General features: G+C 39.5%; 1 protein-coding gene across 14 annotated transcripts in view; it reads right to left on the reverse strand.

Annotated features, from left to right (window-relative positions):
- Nucleotides 1–22,502, reverse strand: part of NUBPL (NUBP iron-sulfur cluster assembly factor, mitochondrial) — a 103,933-nt gene extending 81,431 nt beyond the window's left edge. For 2 of the 14 annotated variants that reach the window (XM_084521212.1, XM_084521220.1), the window contains exons 1-4: nt 22,190–22,502; nt 20,390–20,534; nt 8,527–8,674; nt 2,859–2,893 (exon numbers count right to left, since the gene is read on the reverse strand). Coding sequence is in view for 2 of the 14 variants with exons in the window: in XM_084521217.1 (XP_084377343.1) it covers nt 2,859–2,893; nt 8,527–8,674; nt 9,587–9,670 (267 nt within the window). In the remaining 12 variants the exon portion in view is untranslated. Of the gene's footprint in view, nt 1–2,858; nt 2,894–5,666; nt 5,703–8,526; nt 8,675–8,776; nt 8,792–9,113; nt 9,331–9,586; nt 9,998–20,389; nt 20,535–20,609; nt 20,683–22,189 lie in introns of those variants that run through there. The other 12 variants (XM_084521213.1, XM_084521223.1, XM_084521214.1 and 9 more) reach the window with 10 other exon arrangements.
- Between the last annotated feature and the right edge of the window lie 192 nt (nt 22,503–22,694).

Genomic DNA, 22,694 nt, shown 5'->3' on the forward strand with positions numbered 1-22,694 from the left:
CTTTTATCAAGAAGACAAGAAATTCCTTCAGGCTTTGATTGTTAATCTGTTTCCAACTTATGACACTATCAAACAACAATAAGGTGTCAAAGCTGTTACTAAAAGCAGCAAGAATCTACTCTAATCCAATCTCCTCTGAAAGCATCTTCCACAGATCTCCCTCCCCAGAAACAATTGTTCTCAGTAGCCTGTGACCTGTATAATCTTAGAAGAATAACACTTGAAAGATCAGAAGACAATGTATTTTTAAAGTCATTTAGGTCCAATATAATAGTTACTTTGAAAATCTAAACATTGAATTTGTAACAGAGAAAGACTGTATTTAATGAAGGAATCAAACCACAAACCTTTATCGTCATGGTGACCTTTCTACTCAAGTCCTTTCTTTTTTGCCTTAAACGATACATCACGCTCAAGCATCAGTTTCTATAAATCTGTATTTTGCTTATAAGAGACATAAGCACTGTCATGAAGTTGCGGGAGGCTGCTGCTGAAGGCCTGATCTACTACCACACTCACTACCATCTCCTAAGAAACAGGTGAACTTAGGACAGTAATAAAGGGAAAGAAAACCACAGGAAGGCAATGCACAATCATTAGTTATTAACAATAAAATGAAGAGGCCACTGCTGCATATCTGAGGTCAAAGAAATTCACTATAAACTTCAGCAGGAGGCACCAGTGAACTCTGGAAAACAGCCTCCTTATTTATTTCACTGTAACAAAACTGAACATTAGTGGGAGCCCTACAGCTGAGAGCAGTGAGCAATCCCAGCCTGGATCAAGGTCCCAGAGATACTCATTTCAATTTTTAACTCACAAAACTACTGAATTGAGATCAATGGGAGCTAACAAATGAAAACACCAGCAAATTCAAGCCCAAAGGTTGAACACAAACATGTATGCCATCATTTTATATAAAAAACAGATACCCGTGCATGAACAAACAAACAAGAATTGAGTTCCTTCACTTCAACTTACTTTCATGTTTTACATCTCGTAACTACATCAATGAAGAACAAATGAAGAGACAAATGAAGAGCAGCACCTTGTTAGATTGTAGCCATCAGTTCATGCAAGTCACAACACTTTCATCTGCTTTTCATTGCTTATCATCCACCAGACTCTGGCCTCCAATTTCACACCACCACATAATCTTAACGTCAGAAGTGTCTAGTGCATTTTATAACCTAACTCTCTTGGCTCAGTTTCATTTATAATTATTCTCAGCCCTGAATTGCCTAATAACTCCAGTAACAACCTCTTCAATTGTTTGGCTATGGTCTCTTATTTACATGCTTTACAAGTATCTTAGCCGGTACCGACAGTTATGTGCAATTAGTAGACATGGTTTCCATGGAGCTACTCAGTGACCATGCCACAGCACAAAACTCCTCGCAGAATCACATTTATTTTGGAAAAGTATTACAGCAAATGCCATGTTTTAAAGTTAATTAGAAGGAACCATTCAAGCAGTTTTGCTTTTCAAGATGACAGATTTTTCTCCAAAATCAAATTACTCCAGCAGCCTATTTAAAACATGGAATTAAAAACTGTGAAATATCAAGATCAGTTGCCATTACAAACAGCACACATTTCATATAACAGCTTTAACACTTCTTATCAAGTATGATTGATTTTATGGAAATCTTTAAAAAACCTTTTACAAATTGTTACAGGAAGTGTGCAGAATGCATGCAAACTTCACTCCTACCTGTTTTATTTTACTCATCTTTTACAACGCAAGAAGAAAAGGATGCTACATTTACCAGGTCAAAGTACTTGTGAATACCTTGTTTTATATCACTTTGTAAATATTTTCTATGTTACACAACATCAACTATGAAGCACTTTCCAAGTGTCATTTGAGAATTCAAACAAGTAACTCCCTGTTAAAGTTGACTGTGACAAGATTCCAAAGCCATGCTTACTATGTATTCCTAAATAGTAATATCTCATCTGAATGAGGTGCTTCCTCACTTAGTTTTCTTGGCCCTTGCGTAAGATTATCAATAAATCTGAACTTTCATCATACATTAAAAGCTTCACTGAAAACCTTTGTGGAATACTCTTCTAAAGGCTACACTTTTATTTTGTATTTACTAGCTATTTGGGGATTCATACTTTATGAGTAAAAAATTTGTTTTATATACCCTTCCATAGGAAATCATGAAAAAACTTGCTTCGAAGTTTACTTATATATCAATGTACACAATGGAAGCACCAGGTGAATGTAATGAAGATGCCTTGTTTTTTAACATTAAATAGGTCCCGCTGTTTATATTCAGTCTAATTAACATTTTGGGTTTTGCAATACCAAACTGGGCAATGATATTTTGTTACATAAAAAATGGATTTCCAAGCTTCAGGAAAGACATACAGCTCCTTCCCCCCCCTTAGCCCTTTATATTTCAAGTATTTTTATACATGAATTTCTCCTGAAAAAGTAAATCTGTACAGCTACAAATAATGCTTTGGACACCACCCAACAATTACTCATTTTTTCCAAGTCAGTACTTTGAAGTGATAGAATTTATTTATTATGGATCTCCAACCTGCACAAACATCCTCTAGTACATCTACACATCCTTGGAGAATTGCAGTTGAAATCAGAGAGACACAGTGGAAAGTGCACAGCGAAACCCAACCCAAAGAAGGATGAGAGCCGAGTCGTTCATCATGCTGTACAATATAAACAAGTTTACATAAACTCAGAAGTCCATAAAAACAAATAAAGAAATTAACTGCCAGAATAAATACTTAGATTTTATGTATGTGACTGCCCCCAGCAGTAACCATTTTATTTATGACTTACACACTTGTTTAACATTAAGGCAGATAATTAGATCTTCACCTACCGAATCATTTGCTGCTAGGGCAAGGGCTATATTTACTGCAAGAAAAAGAAGAAAAAAAATATTAAGTACAAGAGAATTTACTTTCTAAATATTGATATTGTTGTGGTTTCTAACAAGAGAAAACAAAGATAAATCACACTTGCTTAATAATCACATTCATCATCTTGATTTTTAGCTTCTTACACCTCTGCAGCATTACTAGTTTCAATGGCAGCAGCATTCACATTTCAATCCATGCTTGCTAACGACCTCACACTAACCTGCAAAAACCTACAAACTCTAAATTTCTACAGGACACTGAGATTAAATTATAATCTAAGCATTTTGCCAAAGGATAACGTTAAGAAAAATCACTGTTGACTCTTGGAACTAGACACTACCATAACAATAAAAATGATTCTACCATAGCTAACCTCACCATGGTCTCTAGTTAACTTTTTTTTTTTTTTTTTTAAGATAGAGATTAAATAAGCATTGACCTAAACTATTAAACTACTCTGGCCAGAAATACACTTATACCCTTTTTCCATTTTGATATATCATGAGAAATTGAAAATTTTCTCGAAGAAGGTGCAATGTATGCTTTTTGCTCGATTAGTATGTCAGAAAATAGTCTCATCTACCCTGAAAGCACCTGTAGCAACTAAAGAAACAGAGTAACAGGATGAAGCAATTAACAAATCCAACAGTTTGTTTACAGCTCTGTTTAAAGCATTTCAATCAATATTTAACTCCTGTAACTAGAAAGCACATAGAAGAAATAGCACCTTTTAATGGTTCACCAGCTTCAACTACCTTTTGGAAGATCTCCTAGAAACATCAATATAACCAAACAGTAGGCATTATACTCCAAACAGTAACATGTTTAAAACAAAAAAAAACTTTTGCATGTAAGTTTTTTTTCCTTCTTTACATGTTGTTGTATCTCAGATGACAGAGAATTTTAAGAAAGATAAGCTGCAGCCAGCCTCTTCTACTGGAAGAGCATGAGGTTACTGAGAACAAACTGTGGAAACACTCCCAGCTTAAAGAATGCAGTATGGAAAGAGGTAAATTTCTTTAAGCAAAATAGCAAGGAGGTTAGTAAGGAAGATTATACAGCTCTCTGTAAGGCACACACATGCTCTGTTCACTCCTAAACTGATAAAGCAATAGGGATTTTATTCTTCAGCCTGCAATTTAAGTAGATGCTTGATTAACTATCGCCTGAACCAAGCAGAGAGAATTTATCTTCTGAACCTTGGAGACTGATCTACAAATCACAGCTAAGACAATAAACATGCAAACCAATGATTAAATAAATAACACAACTGCAATTCATGTTTGAAGAGGCACAAAGGAAGCAGCAAGTTACTCCACATACTGTCTTCATAAGTCTATGACTTGTGTTGTTGTTTAACCCAGCAGGCAGCTAAGCACCAAACTGAGTGGGATGGTGGACAGAAACAAGGGAAAAAGGTAAAACTCCTGGGATAAGATAAAGACGGTTTAATAGGACAAAATAGGAAGGGAAATTAAATAATAGTAATAATAAAAATACATATACAAAACAAGTGATGCACAGTGCAATCGCTCACCACCTACCAAATGATGTCCAGCCAGACCCCAAGAAGCTGCAGCCTCCCCAGCCAACTCCCCCAGTTTTACTACTCATCACAAGGCCATAAGGTGTGGGACATCCCTGCAGCCAGTCTGGGTCAGCTGTGCTGGCTCTGTGCCCTCCCAGCTCCTGGGGCTCCCCCAGCCTCTCCGCTGGCAGGGCAGTACCAGTGAGAGGCTGCAAAGTCCTTGGCGATGTGTGAGCACAGCTCTGCAACAGCTAACCTATTGTGCATCATCAGAATTATCTTTCTCCTAAATCCACAATACATCACTGGTCCAGCCAATATGAAAGCAATTATCTCATCCAAAACTTGGACAGCTTCATATGTCTACCTTCTTGTCTACATAGAATTACCACGTATAAAATTAAAGTATGATCCACAATGCTTCTTCAATAAAGGGTATTTGACTACTAAACAAATAGAAGGAAGTCAGTGAAAATAATACAGTGGGAAAGTCTGAATTTATTAGATGGATATCTGGCTGGACACAAGGTACCCTTTCGAATCCCAGCTAATTCTTGCATTCAATTGTCTTTGTATTACCATCAGTTCCCAGAGGGTTTAGAAATGCAGCACAGGACCCTAACCCAACCCTAAATGTTTACATGGGCCCTCACAATGAAATCCCAATGTAATCAGGACTGCAGGGCAGTAGAACATATACATTCAAGAAGTCCAGTACTTCCTCCCACCACCCCAAAACTTCATAGCACAACGCAAGCAGTCTCTGCCCATCCTACACAAGCCAACCAGTATCCAGAAAGACACATAAGGAGATTCTAAGTTAGTCTTCTTGATGTCAGTGCAAGTCTAGGATCGTTTATTAGTTTGGACTTTTTAACTTCCAAACCCCCCACTGGCCATAGAAGCACCACAGTTGAATTCACTGAATATTGAGCTAACACCACCAATAAAAGTGCTTGGCCCAAGATCAGACATATACGGAGCCATGGGAATGCATCCACATTTGTGGCACAGTTAAGCTACATCATCAATAACATAACTCAGATGAACTCCTTCTGAAAGTTAATTTTGAAATAGTTAGATCTCCCTAGTCACCAAAATATCTTAACTTGTAAAGAAGGTCCACTACCAGAAAACATGTTGGTCCTGCAAGAGAGAACAAATGTTATCAACCTGCTTGCCAAAGCACACATTTGCGTCCACATTGCTCAGATAAATAGATGGGGATTTTGATCTCTACCTTGAAAGGGTGAGTTTCAACAACAGTATATCCTGCCTGCAGAATAAAAACATACAAGAGGAAAAAAGAAATTACATTTGGCAACGCATTGGCTTTATCAGTTCTCCTGAACAATAATGAAAAATCTCATCCCAGTAGCCTTTGCTGGATGTGTCTCAAAGTTCAAAACAAAGTATCAATAGTTGTTAATCCTGCTGTTCAAAGAAATAACTGTAAAAATTATTTTTCCACAGTTTTTATTTATCTGCTTTATTTTGTTTTTATTATTCTTTTATTATTTATTCCAGCCATTTTTCCCCCACTTCCACAGTTGAAAACAACACAAGTTTCAGTAAATAAGAAGCTTCTACTCTTTCAAGCCTACACTTTGAACTCTTCACATGACAAGATGAATTTTCTACCATGCTCTCAACTTAGAGTTATGTATAAAGAGGGAGCAGAAAAGAAAAGGAAAAAGAAATTGAAAGCTTCAGTTGGATTGAGGAAATCTAGCAGAACACTGGTAAAAGAGGGGAACTTGACAGGAAGTACAAATAGAGGAAAGACAGAAATCAAGCAAACAAAAAACCTCTTACTCGACAAAGATTACCAAAACAACCAAAAGCATCTAAACACAGACTGAAAAATACTTCTTTCTATAAAACAATTTCTTCTTTTAATCAGTGACTCCATTGATTTCAAAAGCACAAAAAGCAACAAAGAATGTAATACTAAAGCTGTATGTGACAGGCAAAAAGAATTACTCAAAAGAAACACAATGATCGATTGAAGAATGCCCCTGACAAACCTGACCCTAATACATAACCGCTCATCTTGACAGGGAGATCTGGAACAACTGAAACACAAACCCATAGAGGGAAAGGAATATGAACAGCCTTGACATTGTTTCAGAGGGATGCAGATAAGGCTGACAATACTTTATGTGGTGTTTTAGAAATTAAGAGGTGTATACCACCTCTAATTACCACCCTCCTTCCTTTTTCAACTCTTGCTCTCAAACTGTGTCAGCAGAGTTGTCACCGAGCACATTCCCCATAAGCCTCTATTACTTTTTTCCCCATACATGTTACTTGATCTTCAATTGCTCATCTGAACCATTTAAGGCTTTCTTATTTTTAAGACGACTCTAGATTCCTCTTTCTTCTCAGTACTATAAATAAATGCATTCATTAACAATAGGTTAACATTTAACATTAACTAACATTTGAATTATCACTTAGCTCTCTTATTTAATGTCTGTTGAATCCTACTTTATTTTTAAATGAATGGATAAGAACTCCCAGCTCTTTAAGGGTTTTTACACCTGTTGTACTTTATGTAGAAATCAAATACAGATTACAAACACATGTACAAACTACATACAGAAACCAGTTAGTGGAACTTAAATCAGCACATTTGTTTGTAAAAGTGAGGGGGATAATGTATTGTTCAGATTACGTTCAGTTTGTCAATCTGTTGACATACAAATAGCTATTCAGTATTTTCATTAACCTGATAGAACCCACCAACAAATTATAACCATCAACCTTACATCATTAGGTAACAGAAGCATCGACTGTTTTGAATGTCTTCATACAGGAACGTGTACACTATATACATACAGACACATGTATCCTAGGTATAGGATATTAAATGTGCATCCTATGTATAGGAAAAAATGCATTCAATACTTCCACATGTATTTCCCTTAAGTACAGTTGCTTTCACTATGGGTAACATATTTGTATGTTCTAGAATTTATTAGCCAGCCAGTCCTATTCAAGCAGGGCTGAAGTACAAACTACAAAATGAGAAATTAAGAATTACATCAATGTGTAATTCACAGCAAATGGAGATGAACAGAAGACTGTGCAAGTAGACAACACGCAACTGAAGGATGACTCTCCTTTCACAATCAGAGTAAATTTGTTTTTAAACAAGTTCATAAAACTTTAGAGATCTTTTATGTTACCTTCAGTGTCACCTTCGTTGAATTTCAGGCAAATTTATACAACACTAGTAACCCATGTACCATCTTGTTCTATGACTTAGGAACCTACAATTAGGAAAACTTGAATTCAAAGCCTAAGAGCAAAGATGAGAGAAGTCAGGAGTTCAACATGACCCAACAGGTTCTTATCACTTTGCATGGTTTATCACTACTGTTTCATCTCTTGTTATGAGAAGTCTTCACAAGTAGTTGAGAAGACTGGACAGTGACCTGATACTTAAATCTTCTAAATACTAGCATATTGATATCCCCTAATGTCTATAGCAACACAGTGGAGCACTGTGCAGGTACACCTAGTCTGCTAGCGAAGGAGGAACAGTACCACTACACCAGCGTGTAATTCCCTCCACCTCAGCTTACTCTTATGTCAAAAAAGCAGCCTGTCCCAGGACAGCACTGCACTGTTACAAGTACATTATTTCAAAGCTGCCTGCTCAATTGGCACCCACTTGGCACGAACAGTTCCTAAATTGAAGACCTCTGTACCTGTATGGATTTTCAAAGGCTGCAATGAGACTTCACAGAGGTTGAGGGCTGTTAGTGGGATTTAATTAGAAGATTACACCACTGCCTAAATACTCCTTGGGAAATATTATAAAGTATTAAAAAACAAACAAACAAGAAAACCTATGTTTTTTGCAACAAAAAGCTTCAGTGTTACTTACATAATACCACGTGGGGGTAGAGGGGAAGAGGGAGAGTATCAAAGCACATTTCTTTGAGGCACTGAAATAAAGCTTAGTGATCTGTCAGGTTTTATTGCTGCCAGCTGAACGCAATTCAAAAGACACATTAGCATATAAATATTTATACATCTATTACAAAACAATAAAAACACAACAGACTGCACAAAAAGAAGAAAAATCTTACCTGCTGCTGTTGATTTCCCAACTCCCCCTTTTCCAGAAGCCACAACCAGCACCTGCTTAACTCCTTCTATGGGCTTTTGCTTTGGCAGCCCTCGCGACAGGATCTGGGCACGTTTGTCTTGTAGCACCTCATCCCTGGAGCTTGAGGACTAATAAAAAAGAAAACAAGGACACATATATGCACCAGAGTGCTGCAGCTGCGGTATCAAACCTGCAGTTTTCGTGGAGAAAGTTAACAAGCATGAACCAACCTGTGCTCCGAGATAATTTCAGTACTGGTGCAAAAAAACTTCTTGTGTACAGACTCTCCCTAAAGGAGCCTGGTTCACAGCCAGGCTGGCTTGAAACTACCTGGCCTATTTTAAAGCAACCCCAGAGGGCACTTTGTTTGGAAACCATTAAGTGTGGTTGAACTTAAACCTTAATAAATAAATAAATAAATCAAGGCTCACAGCAAACTAAACCAAAACCCTGTTCAATAATTTGGAGGCTTTTGAAAATCAGGTTCAGATTACTTGATTTTCGAGGTCCTCAGCGCAATCAGCATTTCCCTGAGTATCCCCACAACCAAAACCATGACCCACGCACCTGCTTGCACGAGCTGTTACTCCGCCACCTGCAGCACACCCGGCGGCCAGAAGCCACCTGCATTTTCAGCACAAGGTCACGAAAACGAGAGCCCCCGGGCCGGGACCCAGCAGCCTTTCCCCTAGCAGCACCGCCAGCACACCGCGCAGGGCTGGCAGCACAGAAGGGGAACAGACGGGAGCAGCTGGGGATGTGCCGGCGGCTCCACACCACCCCGCTTGCTGCCCGCGTGCTCCGATGTAGGGGCACCGCCCCATATTCCCCCCTCGCTCCAGGAGCCCCCCTACGCCGCGGCAGCCCCCAGCTTGCGCCAGCCAGGGCTTCACGGCAGCGCCCAGCGGGTCTCCCCCAGCCCCACTCCCCAGCGTGCCGGGCAGCGCGGCAGGGCACTCCGAGCCCCGGAGGCGCCCCGAAGGCAGGCGGACCCGCACCCCAGGCTGAGCCGCTGGGCGTGGAGCTCCCGCTTCACTCACCGCGGAGCCGGAGGACGAAGCGGCGCAAGCCCCGCGGCAGGGGACGCGGGCAGCGCGCACCGCCCGGCACCAGGCAGCGGCCATGGGGCTGCTGCTGCCGCCTCCCCGCCGGGCGCGCTGAGATGGCGCCGCCGCGCCGCGCCTCGGCCCGCCCCCAGCGCCCGACACGGCCCGGCATGGCCGCCTCCCCACCGAGGCCTTCTCACAGCCCTCCCGGGACGGGATGAACCCCTTAGGGGGGTCCCGGCCGGTCCCCGCTGACAGCCCGCCGTGGTTACAAACGGCACGGAAGAAAAAATCGCCTCGGCCTGGCTGGGCCGAGCCGGGGAGCCCCGGCTGGCTGCTGCGGCCGCCACGGAGGGGTTGGGTTTTTTGGGGGAGTATTTGGTTTGTTTTTTTCTTTTTACACCTACGGCGTTTCTACAGTTTGTCAGTAGTTTTTCCAAGTCCGATCTTCATCTCCAAAGTGGCTGGCTGGCCAAGACCTCTTGGTCCCTCCATGGTTTCCATCATCATCATCAAATACAATAACTATGTTCCAGCTAAGCATTTGTGTCGTTAGTTAAAAGAACAAATAGACATGTAGCCAGGACTGGTACCACTTACTTGTCTTTGTAATACTAATTCAGAAGCACTGCTAATTGTTCTCCTTAGGGTTTTAGTTTTCCAACCAGCACATACCTATCCTCCAGCTTTCGCCAATACCACATTTCTGTTCCTTACATCACGGGAGATTCGTTTAAAGCTTTAAGATGAGCAGCATCAGCTGCTTCTCTCCTGTCATCAAGGCTCAGAACCATGTTGTAGAAGGCAACGTGAAGGGTTTGATGCAATTTCTTCTCAACGATTCCATGAATCGTCCTTATTCATCTAGATGGTAGTACAGAAGTAATTCCAACCTTGTCAGTTTCAGGCCATTAGTTCTCAAAGGTAAAATACAGTGTAGATAGTGTCCTTTGTTGGTATCTCTTGTACCATGTAACAGATCAGGGGATCTTGCATCAGGTTAAAATGTTATTATAAGAAACACCGCCTCCCTTTCATACCAGGCAGAATTTTCATCACTCATTTAATATTTTTTTTGGCTTGTATTATTAAAAGTACTAATCAGGCATTTTGCTAAAAGCCACCATTTTCAAAGGCTTCTTCCAGTGCTCAGCAGCCAGAGAAAAATTACAATGATAAAAATACAATTTTTGCTATCCTTTAAGTGCTTCTCATTCAGCCTTTCATTTTTGCTGTAACCATTTGAGCATATTTTGCTTAGCTAGCACACATACTTGAAGAGGTCAAATTGTTTCCCAATAATTCACCCTAGTGCCAAATCAAAATGCAAAAGGATACTGAAAACCAATGAGCCACTTAATTTTGAAACTATATTAAAGATCTACCTCAAGGGCCTTTTCTTCACTGCCCTGGGAAACCACATTACCTTGTTCCATGCAAGAAATATCCATAGTTATTTTTCCTACCGTGGGTGGTTAGAGGCAGTGTTAAAGTGCAAAATACTACACATGCCGCAGAAATGAAATCATCAGTGCAGGATCACTGGCAGGCATCCAGTTTACCTATCCATCCTTACAAAGTCTGTACTAAGGAAAAAAAAAAAAAAAAAGAGCAAAAAATCCATAGTATACTCTTTGGTTCTGAGAATAACTAACACCAACTGCAGCAATCCTCACTTCTTTTTTTTCTTTTTCCTTTTGAAAACTCTGATCGAGCACAAAATAAAATTGATTTTTAGAAAAGTATGCTGAAAGAGTTTTCCAAACTGCCACCTAAGAAAGAACGGTTTTCAATATCTTGCTTTTCTTTTAGCACTGCTTTAGCAATAATACAGGAGCTAATATGGCAGCATGTTATCTTGAATACGTAATGAAGAAATGGCTATGAGAAAGAGATTAAATTTGCTCTGAAATAAAGAAGGCATCTCCAAAATACCATAATTGCTTTGGGCTTTCTATTTAAATTTTAACACTTGAAAGTAATGGTGCTTGTGTGACATCATCCATTACAGTTCACATACAGTGCTAAAATATGAGTCCAGGAAGATGCAACCAAAAATTAACAAAGATCTTACTGCCAGACATGAGTCTTTATGGAAACTACAAACAATCTCTGTATTTTTCCAAAATTCTATATTGGATTTTTCAATAGTTCAACAAAATGAAAAACACAGTATTTATTTTTTTATGCAAATTGATATTCTGTTCCTTAAGTAAGCGTAAGTAACCATTTCAAGCTACAGCTGCCCTCGTGTCATTCTCAGACTCTATCATTCCCCTGTGGGGTGATGGCAACAGGCAAGCTTTAAAAGAAAAAAAGAAAAAAAAAAAAAAAGATGAAACAACTACCAATGTGAGTTCTTTCCTTGATCTTTGCTCTGCTCCTCATGCAAGTTAAAGAAACTTTTTTGCTAATTTACTTTTTCCTAATTTACTTGATACCAAACCACACGACCTCATCCAGTGTTGGCTTGGTATGTTTGAGGAGAGTCCTTGTCTCTCATGCTATTTCCCCTATTTTTTTCATTAGAATTTCACTTTTTCCATCTTCTTCGGTATCAGGGCCTGCAACTGACATGGAGACAGTTACACTCACTCCCTGCAAAGTTAATTTCACCCAAGGGATTTAAACAGATTCTGATTTCAAATATCTGTGTAAAAAAGTGAGATTTACCCGTGGTAATATATGGAATAGTACCTTATTTAAGAAGCAATGTTTTGTTCATAATATATAGTAATACTTGAAACTGCAACATACTGACAAGCACAATGAAATCATAGAAGAAACAGTAAGAATTTATTATTTTTCTTTATCATGTGCATTAGTATTTCTAGTAAATATAAGACCACAAAACTAGTTTGATTGTATGTGAATGCTTTGCCAAACTTTTAACTGAAAAAGAAATTAAGTTCTCTGCTTTAGTCCTGTTTTGCAAAATGAGGAAGAAAGTCTGCCACAATTGAGCCCAATTTAGTTTGTGTATTACTTTTGGACATCGTAATCAGTGCAGTCCTTCACAGTCAAGAGGAGATGAAGCTCTGGAGAAGAGGAGGCTCAGGGGTGACCTTATTGCTCTTTACAGATACCTTAAAGGAGGCTGTAGAGAGGTGGGGGTTGGTCTGTTCTCCCACGTGCCTGGTGACAGGACGAGGGGGAATGGGCTTAAGTTGAGCCAGGGGAGTTTTAGGTTAGATGTTAGGAAGAACTTCTTTACAGAAAGGGTTGTGAGGCATTGGAACAGGCTGCCCAGGGAAGTGGTGGAGTCACCATCCCTGGAAGTCTTCAAAAGACGCTTAGATGTAGAGCTTAGGGATATGGTTTAGTGGAGGGCTGTTAGCGTTAGGTTGGAGGTTGGACTCGATGACCTTGAGGTCTCTTCCAACCTAGAAAAAAATTCTGTGAAATTCTATGAAAACCTTATTTAAATTATGGCTACATTTTTCTGAAGTCATTCATCAAGTTCTTCAGGTTAATATTGTGCACTATAGTAACAGCTACATTGCAGTGGAAGTACGGCTGATGTTACAGCAATTTTTCCAGCCTTGAGCAAGCAGTGCAGAAAATTAAGAGATTTGTTGAACACACCCTTCAGTAACAAAAGCACATAATTTTTTCTTAGGTGTATATATTCCTTGCATGAATGTAACTATCTCGAATGATATTTCCATACTTAAAGAGGAAAACAAAGGCTTTGATGACTTTTTCTTCAAAAGGTTTTCCTATTCTTTGCCATGTTTTACAAACATTGAAGGAAAGCTGACACTTTGCCCTTTCCCCTCCCTTCCCTTCCCCTTTCCACCCTTTCTTTCTTTGTCCTCCCTTGCCTTCCTTCCCTCCTTTCCTTCCTTTTTTCAGTAGTGCCAATAAATTGCAGTTGAAGTGATAGAAGGAGTCCTTTTGTATTAGGCATCATACGCAAATAAGAGTTAAAATGTTCACTACCCTCAAGTTTCAGTAAACCACTTGACACCTCTGCTCTCACTGAGTCTTAATGGCATTCAGGCACAATTTCAGTTTCTGAAATCATTTTAATTCTGCTCTTCATTCATTTTCTCAATCATAAACTTGTGTTTTACAGGAAGTATTTCTGTTAACATCAGAACACAGAGCTTAAATTAGTTTTATAGAGCAAATTAATCCAATTTGAACAATGAGGCTAATTGAGAAATTACATCAATTTTTAGTGGGTTTTGTATTTACTAATTATTTTTAAAATCTGGCTCATGTTCCAAAGTGAATTGGTTTGATTCAGTTTTGCTCTGTGACCATTAAATACTTATCTCATCATTCCCAGTACATAGCAGTGCAAGACGTTTCAAAAGGGTACCAATGTACTTTGGGTGTATATAGACCAGTTACACAATTATGCCAGTAGCAGCCTGTTCCAGATTGTTTCAGTGTACAGAGGCCAATCTCAACTGAAAATAAATGTGCTCCAAGAATGTTTTTTACATGGTTTTGAAGCACTACATGTAAAAATATGAGGCACTCCACAACTGTGAAGGCAGAGCAGCTGATCCTTGGAATACCTGTTTCTCTCATTAATCCACAACCGCGAAGGAAAGCAATTCTTCTTCATGGTTTTGCATTCAGCCAGAGGCAGGTCCCTGAAAATAATCTAAAGTTTCTGATCTCTAATCTTCTGTGCTCAAGTGTTACTATTATTTATCCATAATTTAAAATTAAAAAAGAAAAAATAAATAAAAAAATAAAAGATAGATAGTTCCTCAGATTTTTAATTATGCTAACATCTTCTAATGCCAAACAGCAGGTTTCTTTAGGCAGAACAGAGCTGACATTCCTTGCATAGACAGTTAAGATAGGCATAACTTGCCTATTTTCTCCTGTATAGCAAGCTTAGACCAAGGAAAATACAGCCTAAACCAAAGCACCTTTGAAGTTTAACATTTACAAGAAGCAAGTTCCTCTCAGTTCACAAAATATATTTTTGATTTCTTTTCCATCCCAGCTCCCAGGGCACGAAGAAGAGGGACTTGGTTCAGTTTCCTACAACAAAGTAGGTCTCTTGTTGTAATGGACTCAGACATAGGCAATTTTCTAGTGAATCAATCATGAAAGCTCCTGGCCTATGGATCTTGAAAGTAAGGTCTAAAATCAACTCTCACAGAAATAAATTTAATTTATATTCTTCTAATTACTGCCACTAAAGGACTGCACTGTACCCTTTAAAATACCGATTTAATCAAGCTTTGGAATGAGGAAATGGAACAGTATTACAGGAAATAGAGGGACTATTGATAGAAAATACAAAATTGTTTTGACACTAAGTGATTATTGAATTCAGTGCTTGGCATATTAGCTCACACTTAGAACTTATGAAAGCCATTAGAGAAAGGAGGTTTCGTTGGCTTCAGCTGTTCTGCCTGATCTCTGTCTTGCTCTGTCACCTACTGAGTCATGGTCATACCCGTAGCCATGGATAACTGGCATTTAAAGGATAGCAAGGTCAGTTGTATAATTGTATTTTTCTTACTTAGGCACTTTAATTAGGTACATATTCACATTTATTCTGCATGATAGTTTTCTAGTGCTAATTATCAGGAGTTTTACTAGATATTAAACTAAACATTTTACTTTTTAATGTCCCGTAATACCTATATATGGATCCAATGCTAGAGCATGCAGACCACTAAAATGTCTGTTATTACAGATGCTATCACTGTCCCTTTCACACATTTAACATTCTGTCCATTACAGTACTTAGACTTCATTTATCTGCATTGCTTTCAAAATGTATCAGGCAATATCCTCTAATACTATCTTTTGAATTACATTATGCAATCTGACCTTTCGGAACAGAACATCTTTCCTCTTTGCTCTTGTATTGAAGAACATTGAAGAAATATTGTTTCTCCTACAGACAGGATGCTGTTGATTCAGTTGAACTAGACATGGTGAAATTCCATGTGAAATCCTGTATACCTACTTCTGATCTCCCATACTGAAGATGAATTTAGACCAGGAGTAGAATAGTGAAGATAAAGGCTGCTGTGATTATCAAGGGAATTAAAATCCTATTATAAAACTAACCAACAAACTTTTAAAGGTTCTGTAATGGCTAATAACACACATACGCAAACGTACAGGTATAAAAAAGTTTATATAAGAGGGCTTGGCACTATATTCTAGAGAGAATGAGAGAAAAAGAAATGAATATTAATCCATCTATTCTTGAAACTGAATGTTATTTTTAGCTGCTCAGAGCAATGATGTCTGGACCATCCAATTAATAGTGGTGAGGGAAGAAGCCAAACTAGTTTCAGGTGATAACCCAATGAACACATGCCTATACCAGTAGCAACAAGGCAGTTTTGCATTTGCTACCACCCTGCAAGACCAACTCAGAGCAAAATGGCTTGAGATATTTTCATCATCAGGACAGCTCCAACTATCCATATACAATTGCTCCAGTGCTTGAACTTCTGGCCCATTCAGTAACTTCTCAGTTCCACACAAAACTCGTTGGATTTCTCAGACCTTCAGGACTGCTACTCAAGGCTTTTTGCTCTGCTCCCCCTAAGGGAAGATTAGCTTCTTCCCCACACAGGCAGCAAAGGACAAAATGCATCAGGGAGATGAAGCAAAGCCATGTCATGCAGTGCTATTGTTGAGAAAGCCCAAACTCCAAGTGAAAGTAGTAAGTTCTGTCAGCCTAGACCTTATCTATGGCCTCAGCCAGATTTTGTTTTATTTACCTTTCAGCTCCTGTAATGTTGCCATGTACTGACAAGCAATTGTATTTCACTCTTCAGATGCTTGTACTTGAAGGGGAGCAATACAGTTTTTGACAGTCTGCTCTGCGTAACTCAAACTTTGCTATTGTTGCCAAAAAGCACAGCATGTTTTTTATGACAAAAGTTAAATAAAGCTTTACAAGGTAAACAGAATGTAATATGGATTTTTATTACTTTTTTATAATAAGTCACTTTCTCTCTCCTTGGTATTTTTCCCATTACTTCATGCTGGTGCTCTGACAGTATCCAAAGGCCAGTCAGAATCAAGACAAAATCAGGTACCTGTGCATTTCAAATGGCTTGGGAAACATAATCCTTTCCCCAAAGGGCTCTTCTGATTCATGCTGCATACTTATTTTGGACAGACAGGACTGATAAAGCATAATAGACAAAATGCGTCAGAAGTACCAAACAACTGTATCAAAGATGCTCTGACTTCATGGAAAAAAAGCGTCAAATATCCCTCACGCTCCATTCTGACCCTCAGTTACTACTACCTCTCAACATGTCAAATATCAGCGCCTCAAAATTGCCTCCCGGGTACCAGCAGTGCTGTATAGAACAGGCAGATTGCATGGGGAGGTATTGCCCAGTGATCCATTCCACACACAGTTTAAAAGCTGATACAGTCCTGGCTCAGCAACTTGTGCCCTCTACTTCTGCACCCTTACACATCCCCACATGGGGGTAAAAATGCTTTCAGCTCTGAGCTCCCAGACATACTGCCACTCTCACCAAACTACTGAAATCACTGACGGAGAGATTCAGTTTAAGACTTGTAAAGACAGGTATGAAGACAATTGAAATAGTTGTCTAAGCATAAGCATCTATTTATGTAGTTGATGGTATTTAGAGAACTTTTCAGCTGACTGATGACCGTAGCTACATCTACAGTGCTAAATTAAATGTGCCTGGGATTGTTCTCTGCCACCGATGCCAGCCAGCTCAGAAATCCCATGTTCATCTTATAAAAATTATCCCACTGTCCAAAGCAGCATGGCATCATGCAACCGGCCTCTTGAAGATGGGCTCTGGCCAACCTTAATTGCTAAATTGGGAGCAGAAATTTTCCAGCAGTGAGTTAACCCTGGCCAAAAGTGTGACAGGAAAAGCAAAGATGAGTCACAGTGTCTGAGAATATTTCCCGCTATTGATGAACTTCTAGATGTAGCCTAGAGATTTACCTGAACGTGAGCTGAGTCCTCCTCTAAGCCTCAGAGTGAATTAGATGCTTTTTCTGTGACAGGAGCTAAAACACCTCATATTTGCACTACAATTTATTTGTGAGCACCAAAATGAAGTTGCTTTAATCTGGACATGAATCTCACTCAGATTGGCACTATGAAGAAACAATTATTTTTTGCCCTACAGGCAACAGAGTATCCAGGTAAAGATTAAATATCTTTAATTGATGTTAAAATATCCCAAGTTACAGACTAATTGTTTTACCCTGTTATTCATATATATATAAGCCTCCAGCAGTTCCAAAAATTATCTGTGAAATTAAAAGCTCTTTTAGAAAAAAATTATACCAAATACCATTTTTTTCCTCCTATTAAAACATCAAATATTGAAGATAAAGTGTTTTCCTTCCACTCTGTAGCAGCTATTTAGCATCCATTGTAAAAGAAAGAAAGTGGGACCCTTTGGCAGCTTAAAAAAATCAAAGATTATATGAAAAATGTCCTTTTCATCATTGCAGTGCTTCTGAGGTATCAAATAGTAAAGAAATCATCTCACCCCCAATGAGTTCAGAAACATGCATTGAAAAATCTATGCTTTAAGGAAGTGTGAAAATTAAATATTAAAAAACAATTCTTGACACTGGAAGGTCTTTGAAATATGTTAAGCCACACTGGAATTCATAGCAGGAAGCCACATTATTTCTTGACACATGGTCTATTATCTTATTTGACTCAATGAATATTCATTAGAATTTACAGTCTTCTATTATTTATCTCCTTTTATTTTTCCACAAGACCTGAGGGGAAACAACATCACCTGCTACTTATGTTGGTTAAAATCATGAAAGAATTATATACAGTATTGCATTAACTGAGACAAATCATTAAAAATGAAAGGCTGATTTTAGATGAAAGTTGTACAGTTACTACACCTGCCTTTTGTTCTCTTTTAATGGAATGAGTTTCCAAAATACAATTTTAATACAAGTCTGTAGACCAACATTACTGTATCTCCATGTAATGCCATGTTATGGCAAAAAGAGATACCTGTTTTGTAATGCAATGATTTTCCACTGAAGAGAATTAAATGCCGAAATTTGTCAGCCTTGCTTGGCTTACTGAGCTTTGGCAATCTTGTTGAATGATGCTGAAAAAGAGGTTGTTGTGTTCTGGAAACAACAGCTTCAGCGACTGATAAATGACAGACCAAGCATATAATTAGTGCCTCCTCAGACTTCCCAGTTTTTATCATAATGCATGGCAAATACCACTTGGGATGACTTCAGAGGTTTGTTATTCAGAGAATTTCCTAATGACCTATCATTTGTGTGCATGCTTTCCTGACTAGCTAAGGATCAGTATGCCTGAGGAGAAAAAATGATAGGAGCTGTGGCTCAAGGAGAAAAAGCTTTTGGCCTGAAGCTGTGGTAAGAGTATTATTTGAATGTCATACATATGAATGCAAAAAAAAAAAAAAAAAAAGACATACAGCCTGATTATGCCAGCACACTCAATAGTAACTGGAGGCAAGGAGTCCTTCAGGTATATAGAGAATAATAAATCACCTTTCACAGTGTTAGTCAAAGGAGTAAAAAGAGCCATGTCTCAATTCACCCATTTTTTTTAATAATAACATAAGGTTTTATGCCAATACTCTGGTAATTTTATATATGGCATCCATTGACAATATGCAAAATTCAAGTTCCAGCTCCTAAAAGATGTTCATATATTTTTGTCCATAGGAATGTCCTCAAACTACCACCAAACTCTCACTGAAAATGAAAGAAATTGTATTATTTTTGGTATTATGGTATTCAAATGCACCTCTCTAGTAGTAATTGCTATTGCAAAAGTATTTATGAGATGAAGAGAAGTAACATAGCAGCATCTTGTAAGGGAACAGATTTTAATTCCTTCAAATGGCACAGCTAGAGGATGGTATCCAGGATGGTATCCAGCATAATTTCAGCCTGGAGAAAAGGAGACTCAGGGGCGACCTTATTGCTCTCTACAGGTTCCTTAAAGGAGGCTGTAGCGAGATGGGGGTTGGTCTGTTCTCCCATGTGCCTGGTGACAGGACGAGAGAGAATGGGCTAAAGTTGCACCAGGGGAGTTTTAGGTTGGATGTTAGGAAGATTACCGAAAGGGTTGTGAGGCATTGGAACAGGCTGCCAAGGGAAGTGGTGGAGTCATCATCCCCGGAGGTCTTTAAAAGACATTTAGATGTAGAGCTCAGTGATATGGTTTAGTGGAGGACTTGTTAGTGTTAGGTCAGAGGTTGGACTCGATGATCTTGAGGTCTCTTCCAACCTAGAAATTCTCTGATTCTGTGATAATGTGGACCAATAACAAAGGGGCTGTGGAGCACAGTACAAACACTTGGAGTCACCTGGGGTCTGCACTGAACCAGTCCTGAATGTAGGACATAAAAATTGCAGGACCTACATGGCAAGGATTTCCATACGGGGCACAAGAAACTGAAGCTGAGCTATACCAATCCCAGATGGCCTGAGTGGAAATACTGAGCTTGCTCATTGATAACTAATGGCCTGCACAGTTGCAGACTCTTTTTCAGCACTTCTACTCCTCCCAGTTGGTCTGGGCCTTGTGATTGCAGAGCTAGCTTTTCATGGCTGGGTAGATGCTTATTTCTTCAGCACTGCTGGAGGTGTCTCTGCCACTGTGGAAGGGCTCATTGATTCAATTACTGTCCTACATCCAAGTTGTTTCCATGCACTCATGCTAAGCAGAACCCGGATACCAAGTTCAGGGAGTGGGAGAGCAAGTGCAAAGACACATGAATATGCCCGCAGGAATCAGTCTCTACCATTCCTAAACCAGAGCAGAAAACTGCTCACCTTTGAGCGACTCCTTCCAGAGCCAGTTGGGTAGCTCCATACAATATCTCTTTGAATTCCAGAATTGAGAGGGCTTTGTTAAAACCCAGGGTTGGCTCTGTACAACACAGGTTCAGGACAGGTATCTTATTAGATCAGCTTAGTTCTGTGAAAAAAATAAGAAATACTGTACTACTTTTAACCAGTAGAAGGTGTTAAAATTAGACCGCATTGTACATACCGTAAGTAGGCTACTCCCACTGCTCTGTATCCTGCTTCAGTGGAATCAACAGAAGTCCTTTTAAAATTAATGTCTGTCAGTCATGCAGAGACAAATGTTTGGTGCAGTAGACACCCAAACAAGTAAAAGTACAATAGTTAAATATCACAGGCAAATGAATATGCATGGCACATGTAGAGAAAGAAACCATGATTAATAGCATTCCTACTTCCTTTAGGTAATCATGGTAAGCAAGCAAAAATATACTTTAAACAATAATCTCACTTTACAAATTGTTTTATATTATATTCTGTATCTCATGTGATGAAGATTTGCCATTTAACTGCTGCAAATTTCACTTTCCTGGTCATCTGTGATGATGAAAGAGTCTTCTAACAGCAACCTCTACTACCTGTCACAGCAGAATCCATCAGTTCTGTCTCAACATTCACAGCAGTAGAAGCATCCACCTGTGATTCCTTACTAAATGTTTCTAAGTGATTTAAGTAAGTACTCTTTCTTTCCTTATGCATGCCCTGTTACTTCTCTTCTTTTTTTTTTTCTTTTTTTTTTTTCCCTTCCTCTCTGTACACGTGCGAAGAGAGAGTTCCACACTGGACAATGGATAAAATGGAACATTTAAATATAATTCTTCCCTTGACACTCTGTGCCCTTTCAGCTATGTCTGTCCCACAAGAGACAATTCTACCAAGATATAACCTATTTTGTATCTTTGCTATCTAAGTGCCAGGCTGCAGCTTTATATAGTTTCTCTTCAAGACAGATGACACTACCTAGGGGCACTCTGTTGATGTGATAGCTGCTTGAAAAACCTTTGATTAGGGTTTCAAACACCATAGAGAGAGGAACAACTTCTAAGACGCATCTCGTCTCTTCAAAGTTCCAGTCAGCTACTGCCACTGCCAAGTGGCATATAACACCAAAGTTATTACTAACAAAAAAAATCATCCCTAGGGAAGAATACAAGACAATTTGAGATCATTTTGGTCCTGAAAGACCTCAAGCATTTCATCCTCTGATAAACAGGAGAAACCTGAGTACCAGCAAAGGCAGAGCTCGCAGCACCACCCCCTCTCTTCACAAAATAAGACATTCCATTAAATGCACATGAAATATGCATGACCATTAACACTAAGGATAAGGAAAAATGCATGTCCACTGAAGTTTGTGATAAATGGTTCGTACTGCCATCTGCCCCTCTTGAACAGAACTGATGTGAAAATAAGAAATGTCTTCTGGATACAGCCAGTCTCAAAATACATACTTCTCTGCTGCAGGTACAGAAAGTACACAGTATACAATGAATACATTGGGACTGCTATCAATTTAAAAAAAATGCATGAAAATGTCTTTGATATAATAACTGATATATTCTCTAGATGTCCAAATGTTTGTTTCTGTAAAAAATAATAATAATAATAATAATAATAATAATAATCCGAATGTAATCCAAACTTCAAAATTTAGCCAATATATTTTTACCCCACTCTGGTTTACAAACGAGATCTTCCACCTAACTATGGCCCAACACGATTCAAGAAACGCAAGACGTGTTACAACAAAATTAATTTGTTTTTCACCACTTGCTGAAGCGATCGGCTCTGGGGCAGACGCGTTCTGCAGCGGAGCGGGGCATCGGACAGGCAGGGTTAATTTGTCCAGCACCGAGCTCGCTCGCGGGAGCCGCCAGGACCCGGCAGCCCTCGCGAGGGAGGGGAACGAGGCGAGAACGAGGCGTAGGCGGAGCCAGCAGCGCCCCCTCCCCGGCCGGTCATGAACTGCCCCTAGGGAGCGCGAGACACCAGGAGCGGGGAGACCAGGACGGGCAAACAGGGCGTGGCGCGTCAGAAGGGAGTGGCGCGGCAGTTCGCGTGGCAGTTCGCGCAGGCAGGGCGAGCAGGAAGGGCAGAGCGCTCCCCCCCCGCCCATACGAACACCTCCTCTAACGGCGGACTACCGCTAGCTCAGCTGCAATGCTGTACACCAGGCACAGCGCTCCCTCCAGGAAGTCTGTTCACACCCTGACTCAAAACTGCGGTAGTTCAGGTCTCCGGCTGCAGGGAGTGCCTGAGCCTGTTGCTACCA

The sequence above is a fragment of the Aythya ferina genome (genome assembly GCF_964211825.1).
Source record: "Aythya ferina genome assembly, chromosome: 5".
In the NCBI taxonomy this organism is placed as follows: Eukaryota; Metazoa; Chordata; class Aves; order Anseriformes; family Anatidae; genus Aythya; species Aythya ferina.